The 19,130-nt window shown below is 38.5% G+C and overlaps 1 protein-coding gene across 3 annotated transcripts in view; it reads right to left on the reverse strand.

Annotated features, from left to right (window-relative positions):
- Nucleotides 1-19,130, reverse strand: part of INPP4B (inositol polyphosphate-4-phosphatase type II B) — an 808,823-nt gene that overhangs the window by 347,851 nt on the left and 441,842 nt on the right. For all 3 annotated transcript variants that reach the window (XM_027599074.1, XM_027599075.2, XM_027599073.2), the window contains 2 exons: nucleotides 15,990-16,108; nucleotides 13,828-13,944 (listed from right to left, as the gene is read on the reverse strand). In XM_027599074.1, coding sequence (XP_027454875.1) covers nucleotides 13,828-13,944; nucleotides 15,990-16,108 — 236 coding nt within the window. The remainder of the gene's footprint in view (nucleotides 1-13,827; nucleotides 13,945-15,989; nucleotides 16,109-19,130) is intronic.

Genomic DNA, 19,130 nt, shown 5'->3' on the forward strand with positions numbered 1-19,130 from the left:
TCTCAAGCAGACTCCCCTCTGAATGTACAGCCCCCCACGGGGCTCAATCCTAAAACCTGAGATCATGACCTGAGCCAAAACCAAGAGTCAGACGCTTAACCAACTCCAACTGAGCCACCCAGGTGCCCCAAAGGGTTGTATTCCTGATCTTCATTTTGAAAATGTTCTCGCTGTAATTCTTTCCAACACTGTGTATACTGCATTTTCCCATAATAGCATTCAGAAATCTTGTTTTTATATCCACTGGTGGGGTTTTCAGATGCACCTTACGGTTTATTGCAACAGTTCATCTCCAGTTTGGCATGGTCTTTTTTTCAGATACTTTTTCAGATTGCAAGTTCAAGGTCAAGGAAGCTAATGGTCAGGGAAAGCAAGTACTGCACATGTATGCTGGAGAAAGCAGAATGGAGAAGGCACTGAAGCAGAATCTGAAAGATATGCTACTGCCTTTAAACCTACACTAACTGGAAAGGTTCTCTTTCCAGAGAGAGGAAAATTTCTCTGAATACTAACATCGCCCTAAGGTATTTTTGGCTTTTTTTTTTTTTTTGCAACAAATGAACTTGATCCTAGAATTTAAAGTTTAAAGCCTTACTTAATGTTTAAAGCCTTATATTACTCAATGTACATATTCATAGTTAAAACCATGTGTATATGTATGTGTGAATACCCATGCAGCTGTCTAGGGTTTCTGTCATGAGGCCTCCCTTTCTTCGCAGCTCTGAGGCCCGAGCCAGCTACTTTGTACATTTCACTATGCCTCAACTTAAATTCAGGAATGAAAAACAAAGCTGTAACATATACTTCAGATGTTTTTTTTTTTAAGATTTTATTTATTTATTTGACAGAAAGAGACACAGCGAGAGAGGGAACACAAACAGGGGGAAGTGGGAGAGGGAGAAGCAGGCTTCCTGTGGAGCAGGAACTGGACGTGGGGCTCCATCCCAGGACCCTGGGATCATGACCTGAGCCGACGACTGAGCCACCCACGCGCCCCTACTTCAAATGTTCTGAATTGGGGGCCGGCTGCAGTTTGAGGTGGGTGAGCTCTTGCTGATATCCAATTAAGATATTCTTGGGAAAATGCTTTCAGACATTTTAAACCACCAATATGCCTATCAGTGTCCTTTTCATAAAACCAAAATAGCAATTTAAAAAAAATCGGAATATTTAAAATTGTAAATATCCCTACAGATCCCATATCTGATTAAACAAATATCTGTAGTGCCTTCTGAAGACTGCTTTCTCTATCATGGTTAAAAACTACCACCCAAGTTTGTATGTAAGACCAATAATTGCGTGAATTCACACACCGAATTCCTCAGGACATGATATAAGGAACAGCGGCCAACTCAACATTTAGCTCCAACCTCAGTGAGCACATCTTAAAAGACAGCTTGACTTAATGTCGTGAAACCGAAGTAACATGGCTCGTGGCAACATGAGAAGAAAATCTTTGTGATGTGGAAACAGATGTCCCTTTAACACTTTTCAGGATGTGACATCACCTTCTGCCTTGGTGTACACCACTCCTAAGTTTAAAAATAATTTTCACGTGAATTTAAACACCAGCCTGAACTTAGTTGTAATTATCATTCCATTCAGACGGCTCCAAGGAAAGCCTCTGTTTCTTCAGAATTTCCTTTTTTCCCCCCGCGGCGCTGCATGTATAAACTTACAGTAATTAAGAGCTATTCTTAGTTGAAGTAGTCTAACCTTTTAAATCGCTAGTCTCTGCTCCTTTCTCATCAGAAGAAATGTTTTGGCAACACGTCACATTTCAGCTTTGCAAAACCCAGAGAGAAGGGGAAGCCGAAGCCACACACGCGTCCTCGGTGCCCACGTCGGTCTGTTTCTGGGATGGCCCTCATCCGATAGGGCGCTCCCTGAGCTTCCGCCCGCACAGCAGCTGCGCCAAGAACCGGGCTGCTTGAGCCAGACGGGGCCGCCGGCCACTAAAGGCCCGGACACCGAACAAATGGTAACACCTGCGGGATACTTGAAAACTGGCAAGGAGGGAAATAAACTGAAGCAGAAATAGCTCAGCTCAGGGTCCAAGTTAGACTCACAAATCGCAGGTAGAAAGATAAATGCTCCTAGATCAACTTTGAAGCATAATTCATTGTGCGGCTTACTGTCTATAATGTAGCATGGGAAGATGGTGCGTCCCCGAGACTGCAGATCGTTGAGTCCCCTACGAGTGCCCCCCCCGCAATTGTTTCGGGGAGTTCCCAGGGGGTTTCATCAAGTGTTGTAGATGACTGCCATTCTCCTCCTCTTCTGCTCTGACTGCGCTCAGTGATGTTCTCAGCTGCTGCCTCTATTCCGTACAGGTGAGCCCCTGACAGTGGGTCCTTCCCATCTCCCCAGGCCCTGAAGCCCCTGTCCTGTGCCCACCAGTCCTCCTCCAGGCGGCCACTTGTTTGTGGCAGTTCCCTTTCATCCAGGACCACCCGCAGACCCCCTGCACTGAATCGTCATGATGCAAAAGTAACACTCCTCTTAGGACAACATATTTTGTGTAAAAGTAATGGGAATGACAGTCATTTTTTAAAGTTACATTTATTTTATTTTATTAAAAATAAGGAAATCTTTCAGGAAATCCATTGACATGACTGTTTTATCACTATTACTTTATTTCATGCTCTCCTTTTTCTCTTCTTTTTACTCCGCCCTCATCATCCACACCCCTCCTCCCCCACCCAATCCACTGCCTTCATCCTCCTACATTTTCTACATACTCAGGACAGTCATCCACAATTGTATATTTCTTAAATACAAAAACAACACACACACATATATATAAAGGTATTTTTCATTGTTAGGGTTTTTTTTTTTTTTTCTAAAATGGAATTATATTACTCACCATTTTTGGCATTTGCTGTTCTCAATTACACAGTCCCTCCTGAATCTTCCAAGTCTCTTTTAGAGCTCCCATTAATTACAACCGCTTTTTCTAAGGCTTCATAATATCCCTAGTTTGGACACACCAGAATTTATTCACACATTCCACTACTGATAGGCATTCACCATTTCCAGTTTTTCACTATTTGAGCAATGCTCAAACATCCTTTTCCATATATTCTCAAGTACAAGTGTTTTACTTCTACGAGGTTAATACCCAGGAATAACGTTGCTAAATCAAAATGTACACTTACTTTCCATTTTAATAAATGCCGGCAGATTTTTTTTTTTAAGTTGTAAATTTTCACATTAAATCAGCAGTGCATGGCAGTACACTTTTTCCCACATCCCTGCCAGCAATGGTCTTTAAATTTTTTGTCAGTCTATTAGTAAAAATTGATGATCACATTGCTATCTTAATTTTGTGTCTCCAAGAAAATATAGTTAGAACATTTTTTAATGCTTCTCGGTCAGTTGAATTTATTTTTCTGAGGAATACCCTTTTCTAAACTTGGAGGAACTTTTTAAATAATATAGGGATGAATCCACCAATCTTTGACTTGCATATAATTTTCCATATCTTTTTCTCTCGTTTATGCCATATATTTTTCCTCATGTAAAATGTGTAGATTTCCATATAGTCAAATACCAACCTATCTGGATTCCCATCCTTAAGAAAAACTTCCCTACCTCCTGCCTCTAGATTGTACAGTCTTTTAAGCTCTTACAAGAGCTTCAATACAATTTAGTTTCTATATTTAATTATAATCTACCGAAAATGTATTTTTATACATAAAATATGACAAGACTGTACTGTCATTTGCATCCAGATGGATAGTCATTTAACCAGTACTTTTTGTATTAAACCCCATTCTTTTTACCTGCTGAGTTAAACCATCTCATAGAGTTAATCACCATGTATCCTGGAATCTGGTCTTGGATTTGATATTCTATCTCACTTCTTTATTTGTCCATTTCTATGATCAAACCATACAGATTTGACTGCAATAGCTTTATGTTTTGTTTTGATGCCTGATCAGGTAAATCTTACTATTTTTAAAAAATGTCCTTGGCTATTTTTGGATATTGTTTTAATAAAGTAAATTTTAAGATCATTTTATCCAATCCCCCAAATCCCTCTCCATAAGAATACTTACGCTATTTTATTTGAAATTATATTAAATTTATAAATTGAATTTAGATCAATTTCTGTTTTACGGTAATTATAATTTTTTCTTTTTTTTAAGACTTTATTTATTTATTTGACAGAGAGAGAGATTCACAGCAAAAGAGGGAACACAGAGGGAGCAGGGGATGGAGAAGCAGGCTTCCCGCTGAGCAGGGAGCCTGATGCGGGGTTCAATCCCAGGACCCTGGGGTCATGACCTAAGCCAAAGGCAGACATTTAAGGACTAAGCCACCCAGGTGCCCCTATTAATTTTTTCTAACACAAGTTTTCCTATTGGCAAAGATCTTATTTTATAGTCTTTAATAAGATTTTATACTTTTCTAGGTAATTTATGCTATAAAATAAGGAAGCTATTGATTTTTAAATATATTGATCTTATAACCAACCAACTTACCAAATCATATTTGGTCTTTATCTAAAGTCTCTTGGGCTTTCTATATTTTAATCGTATCAATAGAGAAATAGTTTTGCTTTTCTGCCTTCCAAATTTTATATAACTTTCTCATTTCATTTTCTACAGCCTCCAAGAAAATGTTGAATAATAATGATGAGAGTGGTTAATTTGGTGTCTAGTTGAAATGACTTTAGCATTTCATTGTTTAGAACATTTATAGTACCTTCTTAGGATAGATTTTTGTTATATTTATATAATATAATCTATTTTTTTATTAGATGTGGCCACTAGATTTATTAAAGGCATCTTTAGCATCCATTGACAGAATCAAATGAGTTTTCTCCTTTAGTTATTAATAAAATGGATCATGTTGATAGACATATTGATATTGAACCATTTTTGCTTTTCAGATATTTTTCTTTTTCCACACAGATGAACTCTACTGAATAGTATTTCAATTATAAGTTATGTACCTTTGTTTTCAATTGAAATTTGGTTATTGCTTTAAAAAAAAAAATTCATCAGATTTGGGCATTAAAAGTGTTCCCTATGTATGTAGGCTGTATTCTTAGGTGAAATCTAACTGCCTAAATTTCTGCTCCCTTGTGATGAGAGATCAGAGAGCTTCCTAAAACTTCTGGGCAACACCCATCAAATGAGATTTATATAGACATGACTAAATTCCAGTTTGTGGACTCAACTCGTTCAAACTAGAGTTACCCTGCAACCCTCCCAACCACTGTTCCCAGTGATATCTCATGATTCTTAAAAATAAAAGGGCTCACTGCCCCAAAACTTACAAGAGTAAAAACTTAAAAGCCATTCTTGAATGTTCAGTGGAGGTAGGACTCAGTCGAATAAGAGTCCATTAGGAAACACAGGGTAAATTATGTTCCTCTATGTTTGTGATTAACATTAAGTTTCCCAGCTTTGAAAAGAGAATGGAAAGTGGCCCTACCTCATCATTTCTATTTTAATTGGAAAAAAAGCATATTAATTCTAGGTATTATTGTGTTGTTGTTGTTGTAGTTTTAAACTAGGTTAAACAATGTTTCTAAAACTCACACATTCATAGACAAGCCAAGTGTGAAAATACTCAAAGTACAGTTTTGCTGATCTCCATGAAATAAGGATGTGGGTACTTTACAGACAAACAGCCATTCTGCTAAGGCCAAAAGATTTTGTAAGAAACATATTTTGCATCACGAGTCAATTCATTTTCTTATTTCACTGTCAAATAGCCAGTCTTTCTCCATGCCAACATCATTATTTTCTTATGGAAAGTAAGGAGGTATTGAATACTTTTTCCTCTATTGTGGGAGCCCAAACAAAAACAAAAACAAAAAACAAACAAAAGCCCTGGACAGATGATAAAGACAGAGTACTGTGCAAATGCAAACAGTAGCACAGAGAGAACAGGAATAAGAGAGAAAAGGAAAAACAATGAAAAGAGCAGCAAGGACTGTAATGCACTTGATAGGCGAATGACAGAGGCGGGGGAGGGGGAAGGTAGAGATGGAAATGCAAATATATAGAGAGTAGCATAAGTGCTAAAGTAAAGAAATTTGTAGCACTTCTGCTTCTGGTTAAGATGCAAAAACTTGCAAGAGAGACTGTCACCCCTAAGGAACACTAAGACGTCAGATACACTACCAAATCACAGTTTTTGCTAAACCCATCAGAAAACTGAGGGTGTCAAGAAACCAAAATGAAATGAAATCCAGGGAATGACAGACCCTTCCTGGAGGAAGAAATGCCCATGGCCCGTATTATTCCTGGCTGAGCAGCAGCAGGAGGAGGACATTCCATAGAAACCAGTTGGACTTGCAATAAACTTTTAATGAGCACATTACCTGGCATGAGAGATCTGAATCCTGAGGAGCCCTAGCCATAGCATGGGTCTTGCCCATCCACCTACTCCTTCCCACTGAAAGTCACATACTGAAGGAGGACAATTCAATGTGCAGGAGAGCTGAGAGATTCACCAATGAGCGCACGGGGCTTTCTCCAATGTGAGGCAGAAGAGCAGAGGTTGATTTCCCCATGCACTAGGCTGAAGCTTGAGAAAGAGGTGAGATTGCTACATAGTGAAAATATTGCTCCAGGAATCCAAGGTTGGTTTAACTTACAGAGACCATTAATGTAATTCACTACATTAACAGAATAAGTAAGAAAAACATTTGAGCATCTCAATATATACCAAAAATGTCATTTGACTAAATTCAACATGATTTATGATAAAAAAAAAACTCACAGGAAATTGGGGATAGAGGGAAATTCCTCCATCTGATAAAAGACATCTATGAAAAGCCTACAGTTAAGATCAAATTTAATGGTGAAATACTGAACACTTCTACCTTAAATCGAAACAAAACGAGAATTTCCACTCTTACCACTTCCATCAATACTGAAAGTCCTATTGCACCAAGCTAGTGCAATAAGGAAAGATAAAATGCACTTTGACTGGAAAAGGAAACATAAAAATCTTTAATTATTCACAGATAACATGATCATATGTTTACAAACTCCTGTGGAGTCTTAAAAAGTGTTTTAGGACTAATATGTGAATTTAGCAAGACTGTAGGATACAAGGTCAATACACAAAAACTAACTGTATTTCTATCTGCTAACAAACAGGAACTTAAAACTGTATTTTTAAAAATACCTTGTAAGCATGAAAAACTATCAAAAATACCTGTCTTAAAATGTATTATAACCACACACAAAGGATCTGAACACAAATATATTGCTGATAAAATTTAAATACCTAAATAAATGGAATGATATGCCTACCATATTTACAGATCAACAGACTCAATATTGTTAAGATGTCCAGTCTCTCCAAATTGATCTATAGATTTAACACGATTCCAATCCAAATCCCAACAGGCTTTTTGAAGAAATTGACAAGTGATTCTCAAACTTATGTGGAAAAACTGAGGCTCTTAGAATAGGCAAAACCAAAACCTTGATAAAAAAAACAAAGCTGGCAAAGGTAGAGGACTTAAATCACCTATTTTAGGACTTACTATAAAGCTACAATAGTCATGTTGTCATGAAGCTAGACAAAGTGATCAATGGAACAGATCATCGAGAAATAGACCTGCATCTATCCGTAGACAATTGAGTTTCTAGTCAAGGCACCTACTAAATTTAGTGAAGAAAAGGGCGCCTGGGTGGCTCAGTTGGTTAAGCGACTGCCTTCAGCTCAGGTCATGATCCTGGAGTCCTGGGATTGAGTCCTACGTCAGGCTCCCTGCTCAGCGGGGGGTCTGCTTCTCCCTCTGACCCTCTTCCCTCCGACCCTCTTCCCTCTCGTGCTCTCTATCTCTCATTCTCTCTCTCTCAAATAAATAAATAAAATCTTTAAAAAAAAAAAAACAAATTTAGTGAAGAAAAAAGTATTTTTGACAAATAGTGCTGCAATAACTAGATATCTACATAGGAGAAAATAACTTTGATTCCTATCTTATTCATAAATGTAAAGGCTAGAACAATAAAACATTTTGAAGGAAGACCCTGGAGCATATTCCCATGACCCAAAGCATAATCATCTTTGGGGGCACAAAAAGCACTAATGAAAAGATTGATAAACTGAACTTACTCAGAATTTAAAGTCTCTGAACAACAAAATACATCATTAAGGAAATTATAAGGCAAGCCAAAGGGAAGAGAGGGGACTTGTAACACATATATCCTTTTTTTTGGTAACACATATATTCATAAAAGCACTTATATCCACATATATGAAAAGTTCTTATAAATTAACAATAAAAAAACCCCAAAAAGAAAACCCCTTTTCTTTTTTTAAAAAGAAAAAAGTCTTGAACAGAAAAGTCATTTAAAAAAAAAAAAGGGGGTCCTTGGGTGGCTCAGTCAGCTAAGCGTCTGCCTTCAGCTCAGGTCATGATCTCAGGGTCCTGGGATCAAGCCCTGCACTGACTTCTCGCTCATTGGGGAATCTGTTGTCCCTCTGCCCCTCCCCCTCTCATTTCCTCTCTCTTTCTCCCAAATAAATAAAATCTTAAGAAAAAAGATAGATGAATGGCCAATAAGCGTAGGAGAAAGTGCTTAACAGAATTAGTCATCAGGAAAATACAAATTAAGACCCAGTAAGAACCACTTCATACCCACTAGAATGCTAAATGAAAAAGATTGACAATATCATCATTGGTGGAGTTAATTGGAACTCTCACACAGAAGTAAGAGTAGGAGAATAAAGTCATACAATAACTTTGAAGAACCGTTGGCAGTTCCTAAAAAAGTTAAACCTGCATCTGTCTGCCCTATGACTTAACAATTTTAACTCCTCAGTATTTACCTCCCAAAATAAAAACAAATATCCACACAAATACTTGTACTCGAATGTTGATAGACACTTAGTTCACTGTTGTCAAAAGCTGTAAGTTATTAAATGTAGAGAAATGTAAATAAGAGAATGAATAAACTGTGGTATCACTACAACATAATACCATTCAGTAATAATACCATTCAGCAACACACATGAACCTCAAAAATACGTTGAGCAAAAGATATCAGGCACAAGAGAACACATATTATATGATTTTATTCACATAAACTTCAACAAGCAAAACAAATCCATGTTGTTATATGTGGAAAAGTGGTTGCCTCAGAGTATGTGGGGTGGCAATTGACCAGAATGGGGCACAAAGGAACTTTCTGCAATGATGGAAATGTTCTATATCTTGCATCGGGTAGAGCTTATGTGGCCATATGCAACTATCAAACTCATTGAACTGAACACTTTAGATTTGTCCATTTTGTTGTATGTAAATTATGCCTCAATAAAATATAAATATGCTCTTCTTTGTAAATATATACTATTCATCAACAGATAGAAAGGAAGTGAAATTATTTGTGAAGGGCAGCAACATCTTAGAACCCTGAACTACGTCTGTACGGAATTGGTAACTCCCCTTGCAAATTATGTTACAAGAGAGACCAGAGCATTACAAAAGGCAAGGTGAACCACCAAGTTGAGAGGACCATGCACTAGAGACAAAAGGAAAGGGCCAGGTGGACAAAAGCAGAAGTCTAAGACATAAACTTAACCATTTCACAACAGGTAATAACAGCTATTCTTTCATTAATATTAGCTGGCCACTTCATAAAACTTATTCAGACATTTGCAATTAGTTATACATGCTTAATCTAAGTGCTTACAAATTTTGGATTTTTTTTTTCCCCTATACTGGCATACTGACATTTTTTTTCTCAATTAATCAATTTTGAAGATCCAACTGAAGAATGTTTTTAAAGCATCAGCTGAAGTAAAAATACCACCATGTGTAAGTGAAAATGAGGGTAATCCTAACAATGTATGTACTCTGGAGAAAAGAAACGATTTTTGACTTGGCCTCCTTAAGTTTTCAGAATCTCAATTTCTTCACCTTTAAAATGGGCAAGGTAATACCTCCCTCAAAGAATTTTTTGGAGATTAAAGAAAAAACCATGTATAACAAATTAAATACAGTGCTTGGTATGTGCTTAGTGATCAATGGTATCAGTTTCTTTTCCTTATCAGCTGTACTGTATCTTCTACAAAGAGAAGGCAAGCTTACAGAATTTGTATCTCAACAAATATAATTAGACCTAACCTTCTAAGAAGTTAGTGTAGAAAATCAAACCAAGTCAGAGTATACTAAATGTAAATGATTTTCTTTTCCATAGAAAAACACAAAAAACTTAACTGTCTTAAAATGTATTATAACCATGTAGGGAATTGTGCTAGAAATAAACTGCCTTGGACATAACTCACACAATGTAATAAATTTACATCCAATCTTGATAAGGTCACTTTTTTCTGAAAGGTACAAATGGAGAGTTGCTAGTAACTGGCAGTAAAAAATATCTTAGGACATATATCCTCACCTGAGAAATGTTCCATATCTACTGGACACAGGGTTCTGTCCTGTAACTGAACATCTAACAAGTTGAGGATACAGCAACATTTATTTACTCTAAGAACAAATGAAGCAATGTGTACTACTGCAAAATACACAGAAATTCAAATTCCTACCATGAGCAAAGCCAATTTTGTGACCTAATTATATGTTTGCAGATTGAGGGCTATCCTCAGTGTGGTGTTGAAAGAGCTTGTTCAGTATCTTCCAAGACACTGGTTGCATGGGAAGAAGGGAAAAAGACAAAGTTTGATGGTGATGTTCTTCTCCTATGTAAATTTCACCTTCTTCTGAGTTTTTTCTGTAACATATGAAAGACCCATAGTCCCAGCTTGATTCCCTAGGGCTGAACACTGTGAGCTATGTGCTAAAAACAATTGTGTCTATGTTGTTTCATTTTCCAGGAAGTTTAAAATAGAGCATACAACCAGTATGTATCTAGAAGATACCAGCTTCACTGTTTGAATTTGGGCTCTCCTATCCCAGCCACAGGCTTCAATTTCAAGCTTTGAAGTCCCCACCAAACAGCTGGATGTTAGAGCCGCACATTCTGAGAAAACAGATAATTTTCTCATGATGAGGAAAATAGTAAAAAGGCTACTCCAATTTTAATAATGACCCTGTCACCCACCATACCCCACCTCCCCACATGCCAAGCACTATCCATCTGCCACAGTGCAAGACTTACTGCAGTGAATGAGGAGGATGAAGGATGTAGTAGGAGGAAACAACAGTCATTCTGAATGGACAGACTCTTCTCTTTGGTTACAATGATTAATTGCATTTCTGCTGAAGTTACTAAGTAAGATAATCAATCTTAGGTCCAATGTTTAGAGGAATACAAGAACAACAACCAGTTACATAATAGCTGTATCAAGGGCACAGATGAAAGGTTATTATTTCTCTTTAAAAATATCTAATATTGGGGTGCCTGGGTGGCTCAGTCGTTAAGCGTCTGCCTTCGGCTCAGGTCATGATCCCAGGGTCCTGGGATCAAGCCCCGCATCGGGCTCCCTGCTCGGCCAGGAGCCTGCTTCTCCCTCTCCCACTCAGTCTGCTTGTGTTCCCTCTCTAGCTGTCTCTCTCTCTCTCTCTCTAATAAATAAATAAAATCTTTAAAAAAATAAAATAAAATAAAAATAAAAATATCTAATATTAATAAGTATGGAAATAATTACGAAATGGCAAAGTTACACATTTATTTGACTGATGAAATCCAAGTAATGATAAATTCAATAGGAAAGGGCAAGCAACTTAGTCATCTGACTCAACTCACTAGTTTTCAGTCAGTAGAAAAATCTCATTGTTCTGGGTCAGCCTAACATGATCAATGCTTTGCTAGGATCAAATATTTAAACTACTTTTAAATACATGCACATAATTCATTAATTTTCTAAAACACATATACATATTCTCATTTCTTAGGCCTTAAAAGTACTATGATCTTAATTTTTTTAGGTTGTTAAGTGCTCACAATTATAAACTGTACTTGAAAACCACTTCCTGCTTCCCCATCCCCCCTCCCCCGCCCCCAACCCAAAGAAAATCTTAAGAAATGAGAGAACAAGGGCCATGATAAAGACTGTATGTCCATGGGGGCTATTAGCATATTAATAAACTGTGTTTTTATTTACACTTCCATCACCAGGACTAATTGTTAGTTATTTTAAGGAAGAGGTTATGCCTTAATTAACAGCTCTTAGTAAATGAAAGCTGGTTGCATCTCTTAAGTATGCTCAAATTTCACAAGTCTTATTTCATAGCAGGGATTCAGGTTCATCCAATACTTTTATGTGATGACACCTCTGATGAAGGAAGTCTTTAAAAGACCTTAAATAAGTAGCTTCCAGAATAGAAGCCAACAAAAAGCATAATTAATGAGTAAGCTAATCATCTATCCGTAAAGCATTAACATCCATGCACATTTTAAATGAGGGAGAGTAAAGGGGATAGAAACATCTTAGGTATTTCATATTTCTAACTCTGACATTTTTTTTTTTTAAGATTTTATTTATTTATTTGACAGAGAGAGACACAGTGAGAGAGGGAACACAAGCAGGGGGAGTGGGAGAGGGAGAAGCAGGCTTCCCGCTGAGCAGGGAACCCAATGCGGGGCTCGATCCCAGGACCCTGGGATCATGACCTGAGCTGAAGGCCGATGCTTAACAACTGAGCCACCCAGGCATCCCATAACTCTGACATTTCTAAGGACTTCACAAACTCAAGAGTTTAGGGGAAACATTCATTTCTGTAACATAGTGTTACAGAAACTCTGCCCTTGCCATATTCTGTCCTGTCTATGCTTTGGGATTGCTGGGGGAATTGAATTTGATCGTGTGCTTGGAGGAACAGAAAATCCCACAGTTCACATCATCCTAATCATTTCTCTGCTTACTACTCCCCTGCACAGTTGCATCCCCTCCTCCCACTATCTATTTGAACCATAACCTACATGAGGGCGGAGTTTAAAGTGACGTTTTCCCCAGACGAGGTATGGGCGATTCTCTGTGTCCAGTAGCACCACTTAGCTTCAACAGGAACTCTACTGGAACCTAAAGGCCTCCCTGCCTTCAAAGTGTTCCCCGGCACGTGCCTCACTATTGATCATCAACACTGCCATAGCTTCCCTGCCTTGTAAACAGACAGGAGAGATTTGAAGGAGAGGGCCCCTTTTAAGCCATCCCCTTCCCAGCACCTACCCAACAGCATTCTCTTCTGTCCAGGAATTTTAAGAATGGCCTCTAGAGATAGTGCCTAGGTCCTTGACTAACCAGAAGTCTGATTCAGGTAGAAGAAAAGTCAGACCCTGTAGAAAGACTGAAGAATTTAGGACAAAAGCCCACCGGGGCTTTACATGACCTCCACGCAAGGAGGCCGATTAAAACATGTGGCTAGTGCTTCTCGTTACCCGCTCTGTTTGCTTTGGTGCCAAGAACAACTTCAGGAAAATAGAGGGAGTGTCTCTCTACACAGTCTTGTCCAGAATAAAAGGTGAAAGTAGAGCACTTTACCAACCTCCTGTTTTAGAATAGTTAAAATATCTAGAAAGTTTTAAAACAGTATATAAAGTTCATCTCTTCCACTTGCCTTATGCCCACACTATGACTCCTTCAGCAACTCCTTAAAACAACCACAGAAAGGTAAACCAAGAGATCAAGCCAGCCTTCCTGAGAAAGAGAAAAATCTGTTCTGAAAGCTTTTGCTCCTCACCAATTGCCAAATGAATTGGGCGTGGAGGCGTGGAGGCGTGGGGGTAGGGATGGGGATCCTCAGCAAACTATAAACATAAGACAAGCATAAACAGTATAAACACCCTCTTTGAAAAATGACAGTTATATCCAAACCCAATAGTTTGGAAAAGCATAACTCCTTCCCCTCCCCACCCCCAAAAAAGAGAAATAAGTACAAGTACTTACAGTGTCATGAGACTTATCCTTGACATCATAGACCGTTAGCTTTATTTTGGTCTCCTCATAGATGGGATACTCAGATGGGAATGTGACACCAGTCAAAAACAGCGGGTCTCTTGTTCCCTGTAACAGCACAAGCAGACCACTTTGATTCAATAAAGCAGCAACTGCAGTTGGCAGCATGCAGGGACACATGAGAATGCAGAAAGTGTGTCTGAGTCTGTTTGTTTTTCTAGGAAATAGTTTCTACTGGAAGAGCGATCTGAATTGCCGAATGATGCTCATGGGCGACAGCAAGGCCCAGAGCCCCAAATACTGATAGAGCTGCTGATAGTAAATGGCACTGCAACAGTGTCAGAGCTGCTAATACTCTGGAAAAACAATTTATTTTCATTATATGCAGAATCCTTAATTAGGGTCAGCTGTCAGTCCATTGAGAATAGATCTAATGGATTTAACCTGAAATTCACACAAATGATCTAAGATATTGACTGATCAAATTAAAATGAAGCTGTTTGCTCATAAAGTACCATTTACTTCCTTTCTGTAATGATTCAACTGAAAGCCATGCTCTGATAATGTCCATTTGTTTTCAGGTGTTCAGCTGTGTTTTTTCTCAGACCGATTTGAAAACTAATGAAAGAAACTAAATATGATGGATTTGGGGCTATATAATTACTAGCATTAGGATGCAGTGCACAGGATATTTCAATGCCTCAGATTTCATTTTGAGAGAGCTGACATCCAACACTAAATTTTACATCTATATTTAAATATGAATATTGCCAAATATCATTGAGATGTTTGCTAGAATTTAGTAAACCATGTGTCTATGAGTTTCTGGAAGCCCAAGTTATTTAGTCATTCATTCTTTCTCCTTTTCTTCAACAAATACTTTTTTGTTCAGCTCTGTGTTGACACTTTGGAAAAACAGTCAATAAAACAGCCCAAAACAGCTATGTATGTTCAAACATAAACAACTGAAATGTGTCAAACTCATTTCGTTTAAGTTTTGGCAATATTTTAAGAATAACTAAACTGGGACAATACTTGAAATTTTTTTCATATAAATGAACAATTTTACAATTTTAGTCAAGTTTTCACTATATGAATGGGACTATTTTTGTTATTTCAACTACAGCATTAACTACAAATTATACCAGCGTTGGAACCTAAAGTTTCCAAAGGGCAGATTCAAGGCTACATGCAGGATCTGGGTCATTCCCATTAGAGAAATGAGTCGAGTTTAGTCTGAATCATTTATTCCAGCAGCCAGGCACAGGCCAGCACTGAGCAAACCCAGTGTCTGGGGTAGGCTGCTTAGTTCCTTACAGAGAAACTCCCCCGTCAAAACAGACAGGGCTTACAAATCTGAAAAAAAAAGCACGCAAAGCTAAGGAGTTGAAAGCACACTTTCTGTAGTCCCAGATGCTCCCCTATTTCTCATTCACTAGGTGCGTGAAATTTGTGTGATGAGAACAAAATAATCAAAAGGGAAACACTTCCTCTTTTGAATCTGATCCAATACAATAACAAGTTTCCTCCCGACACATTTTGAATGTTATATTAGTAACAATAAATGTAAATAGGAAATCTCTCATCTGATGAGTAATATTTACACCCTTTAGCTAGAAACATTACAGTTTCTCAAATTAATCATCTACCTTTCTTTGAAAAACACGGTACTTTTAAAAAGACACACACAAATAGCAAAGAATATAAAGTTTCCATGGGCAGCCTGAAGAACATAGGAAAAAATGAAAAGTGCAAAAACACTTAACTTCTCTGGGGGCACTTTACAACTCTTTTATTCCTCCCAAATAAGTATTCATTCCATTTAAATAAAAAAATATATATATCTACATCTATATCTACATCTGCTTGGTGATCTATTTAAGGATTCAAAGTGAGATTTTTTTTTCCTATTTACTAAAGAAAATAAGGTCTCTTATGAAAAAGGCAAGCTCTTCTCTCATCTGTTTATTTTGGTAAGTTCGCAATGCATGGTTAATAACCTCAGGTATGCCTTCCTAAATGACAGAGGACAGTAACGCAGCATAGCTACAGGCCATGGACTAACTTATTTCAGCTGTTCCCTCAAATCCAGAGAGAGGCTGAGAAGGCGACAGCAGGGCAGAGGAAGGCAGGCACACAGCACGCTCACTCACCTCCACAATTTCCGTGCTTGAGTATCTTGTCAGACCCTGCTCCGCGGGGTGGATTACTGAGATCTGCACCAGTGTATTCAGCTTCCGATCACGAACGGGAGCCACAAGATCCTTGCATGCTGGCAATGACAGAGGAAAGAGAAAAGAAACTAACACGGTGTCTCAGGGAAAACTTCTGTCCGGAGTTGGAAGTAAACTTAGCGACTGCGCTGAATGAAATCTCCCGGGACTCAAGCTGATTTTTTTACAGAGGAAGTCCCTTGGAAGTACCTTACAGAAATAGGAAGTCACGTGCTGCGGAGCTGAACTGAGAGTTCATTTCCACTGACCACATTTGCCGCTCCTGCTAGTCTCGACCGACCGCCCTGGGATCCCAGCTCTAACGTGTGACAATGCACACACAGCTCAGGGACTCGAGGGACTTTCACCAGTCATTAAACCCCGGGCTTTAATTCACACTCCTAGGCAAAGTAAGCTGAGTTGGGCTGTATCCGGGAAATTTTATGCTGTTCCTTATTGACATTGGCGGGAGTAGTTCAAATGTACCAGTGCACACTTCCTTGGTCCTCACCAATCTATTGGCTACGATCAAACACAGCGACAGAAACTGGGCCGAGGGGCTACCCTACCAAAGCAGCACACGAGCCGCAGGCGAGCGGCAGAGGAAGAAGAGGAGGGTTTAGATAAGCCCTCTGTCTGGGATTCCAGCCAAGTCTGGGAGGGAGAAGTGTGGAATAAGAATGGGTTAATTGTTGCCCAGGGGCCACAAATGTAGGAATTTTCCCTTGAGACACCAGGCTCGTATTACAGACGCTCAGCACCATACCATATTTACTTGAATATTTTCTCCTCCCACATATCATTCCCACAATTGTGGGGGGAAAAAATCCAAAAATATATTCCTTTTCAGCATGTCCAACATCTCTTCTCCCCTGGCTTTGAAATAGTAATTTTACTACCTGCAGTTGGATGGCTAAGCCTGATGCAAAGTGTCCTCACCAGAGGGGGTTCAAGTTTATGCTCAGCTGGTGGCTTAAGGCAGCCTGGGGGAAACTGGGATCTAGATCCCTGGTGAGAGTGTGCTGGGCTCTATATCACCATCCTCACCCCACACTTCTGACTGCTTCAGGGAGGGACAGAAGGACAGTTGCATTTCAGTTATGTTCTGCCACTGCAGCCATTTACAGCACCTTCATCCAATGGGACAGAGGTACTATGGCTTAAATCGGAAACTTGAAAGCGAAGGAAATTTTAAATCTAATTAATCACCTTTCAGTGGCTTACAGATCTCATTTATAGAAGCAAAATGGGATAGAGGAAAATGCAGGAGCTTTGGAATCTAACAGGTCTGTTTTTTGCTTAGCTCTATTAGCTAGGCAATGCTGGGCAAATTTTTTACCTTAACTGTTCTTGCCAGACTTCGAGATCCTTTTGTTCCTGTATGTCATGATTTGTTCCTTATTTAAACCACCTCTATTTAAATGCCTCTGTCAATACAGGAGAGCTTAGGAAAGCATGTGTGGAAACTATAACAGCTACAGTTTATTTAGCCCTCCCTACTTTTGAGGCATTTTGCTAATTATATTTTGATTTCTCAAAACAGAACTTTGAATTATTATTTCAGTTTTACATATTAAGAACTAGAGGCTTAGCAATAGTAAGCACTTGCATTTCCATTACTAAAACCCTGGTGGCATGTTTACATCATTCCTCATTAGCTCCATTTCTTTTCTTGACATACTGAATTCCTCTCCTGCACAATGGCATCTCTCTTTGGAAGACCCACTGCCATGATTCTTTATTGTCTGACTCAAGAGATCTACAGTTTTAGGAAATACTGATGCAAGGTTTCAATGTCAACATATCTCCGGAAGGAAAAAAAAAAAAAAAAAAGCTAGATTTAGACTTTACTGTTCTTTGGTGGTTACTTTGATCATTTCCTCTACTTGCCTTATGAATGTGTTTTAACTTCATCACTCATTTGCTTGCTTATCTGTTCAGAGTCTACAGCTTTCTCTCCACTTACTGATATTGACTGCATCTGTCCCTGGATCTTAAAGCTGGAGTTTATTTGCTTCAAACGCATGCATCTTGCCCTCTTCCTTGGTTGTAGCCTCATCTCTACCTGATGAGCTTATGACACCTTTGCTCAAAATAAGTTACTCCTTTTCAGATTTCTTATCAGGCTTGATTGTGGGCTGTGGTTATTTCCCAGAAGTGAGCAGCTATTCTCCATTTTATCAGTGAAACTCTCAGACTCCTAATAAAAACAAAATCTTCATTAAACTGAAATGTTCTGTCCAACCCAATTTACAGATATCCCAATACTGAAGAAGTAAAAACAGCAATAATGACACTTTGTATTTCTCTATATTCTGTATCTACAAACAGGCACAGAAAACAAAAACTAAACTCCTATCTTGGGCAGTACATATCTCTTTTCTACCCAACAGCCCAGAGGATTTTCTGTTCCCTCATGTTTATGCAGTAAGATATCATGGAAAGACCCTGAGATCATTCAGGATTCCTCAGCTGTATTCCTACATCCTTGTTTTTTAGTTATGTGATGTTAAGTCACAAACTCTTGGACACTCAATTTCTTCATCTGTTTACCTGTCCCTTAGGGTGGAGTTGAGAAAGACATTAGCCCCTTTTTTATTAATGGATTTTCTATGAAAAATAAAATTTACCAGTATCATTATACTAATATTTTTATTATTATTTTAAAGATTTTTATTTATTTATTTATTTGAGAGAGAGAGAACACATGAGAGGGCGGAGGGTCAGAGGGAGAAGCAGACTCCCCACTGAACAGGGTGCCTGATGCGGGACTTGATCCCGGTATTCCAGGATCATGACCTGAACTGAAGGCAGTTGTTTAACCAACTGAGCCACCCAGGTGCCCTTCACTATACTAAATTTACCAATGTTAATATCAACACTTACCAATATTTAGTGTTTTATTATTCTGTAAAATGTTTTTTATTGTCTCAGTCATATTCAGGTAACTCCTTAAACACTGTCACCAGGTCCAATATTTCTTGGGAAAAACCAAACCAGTGCATGAGTCATTGCATTTCATATAGTGAAACCCATACACACCACAGATCTATACATACTGAAACTGTCCCATTGGAGGGG

Source organism: Zalophus californianus, chromosome 2 (genome assembly GCF_009762305.2).
Source record: "Zalophus californianus isolate mZalCal1 chromosome 2, mZalCal1.pri.v2, whole genome shotgun sequence".
Classification (NCBI taxonomy): Eukaryota; Metazoa; Chordata; class Mammalia; order Carnivora; family Otariidae; genus Zalophus; species Zalophus californianus.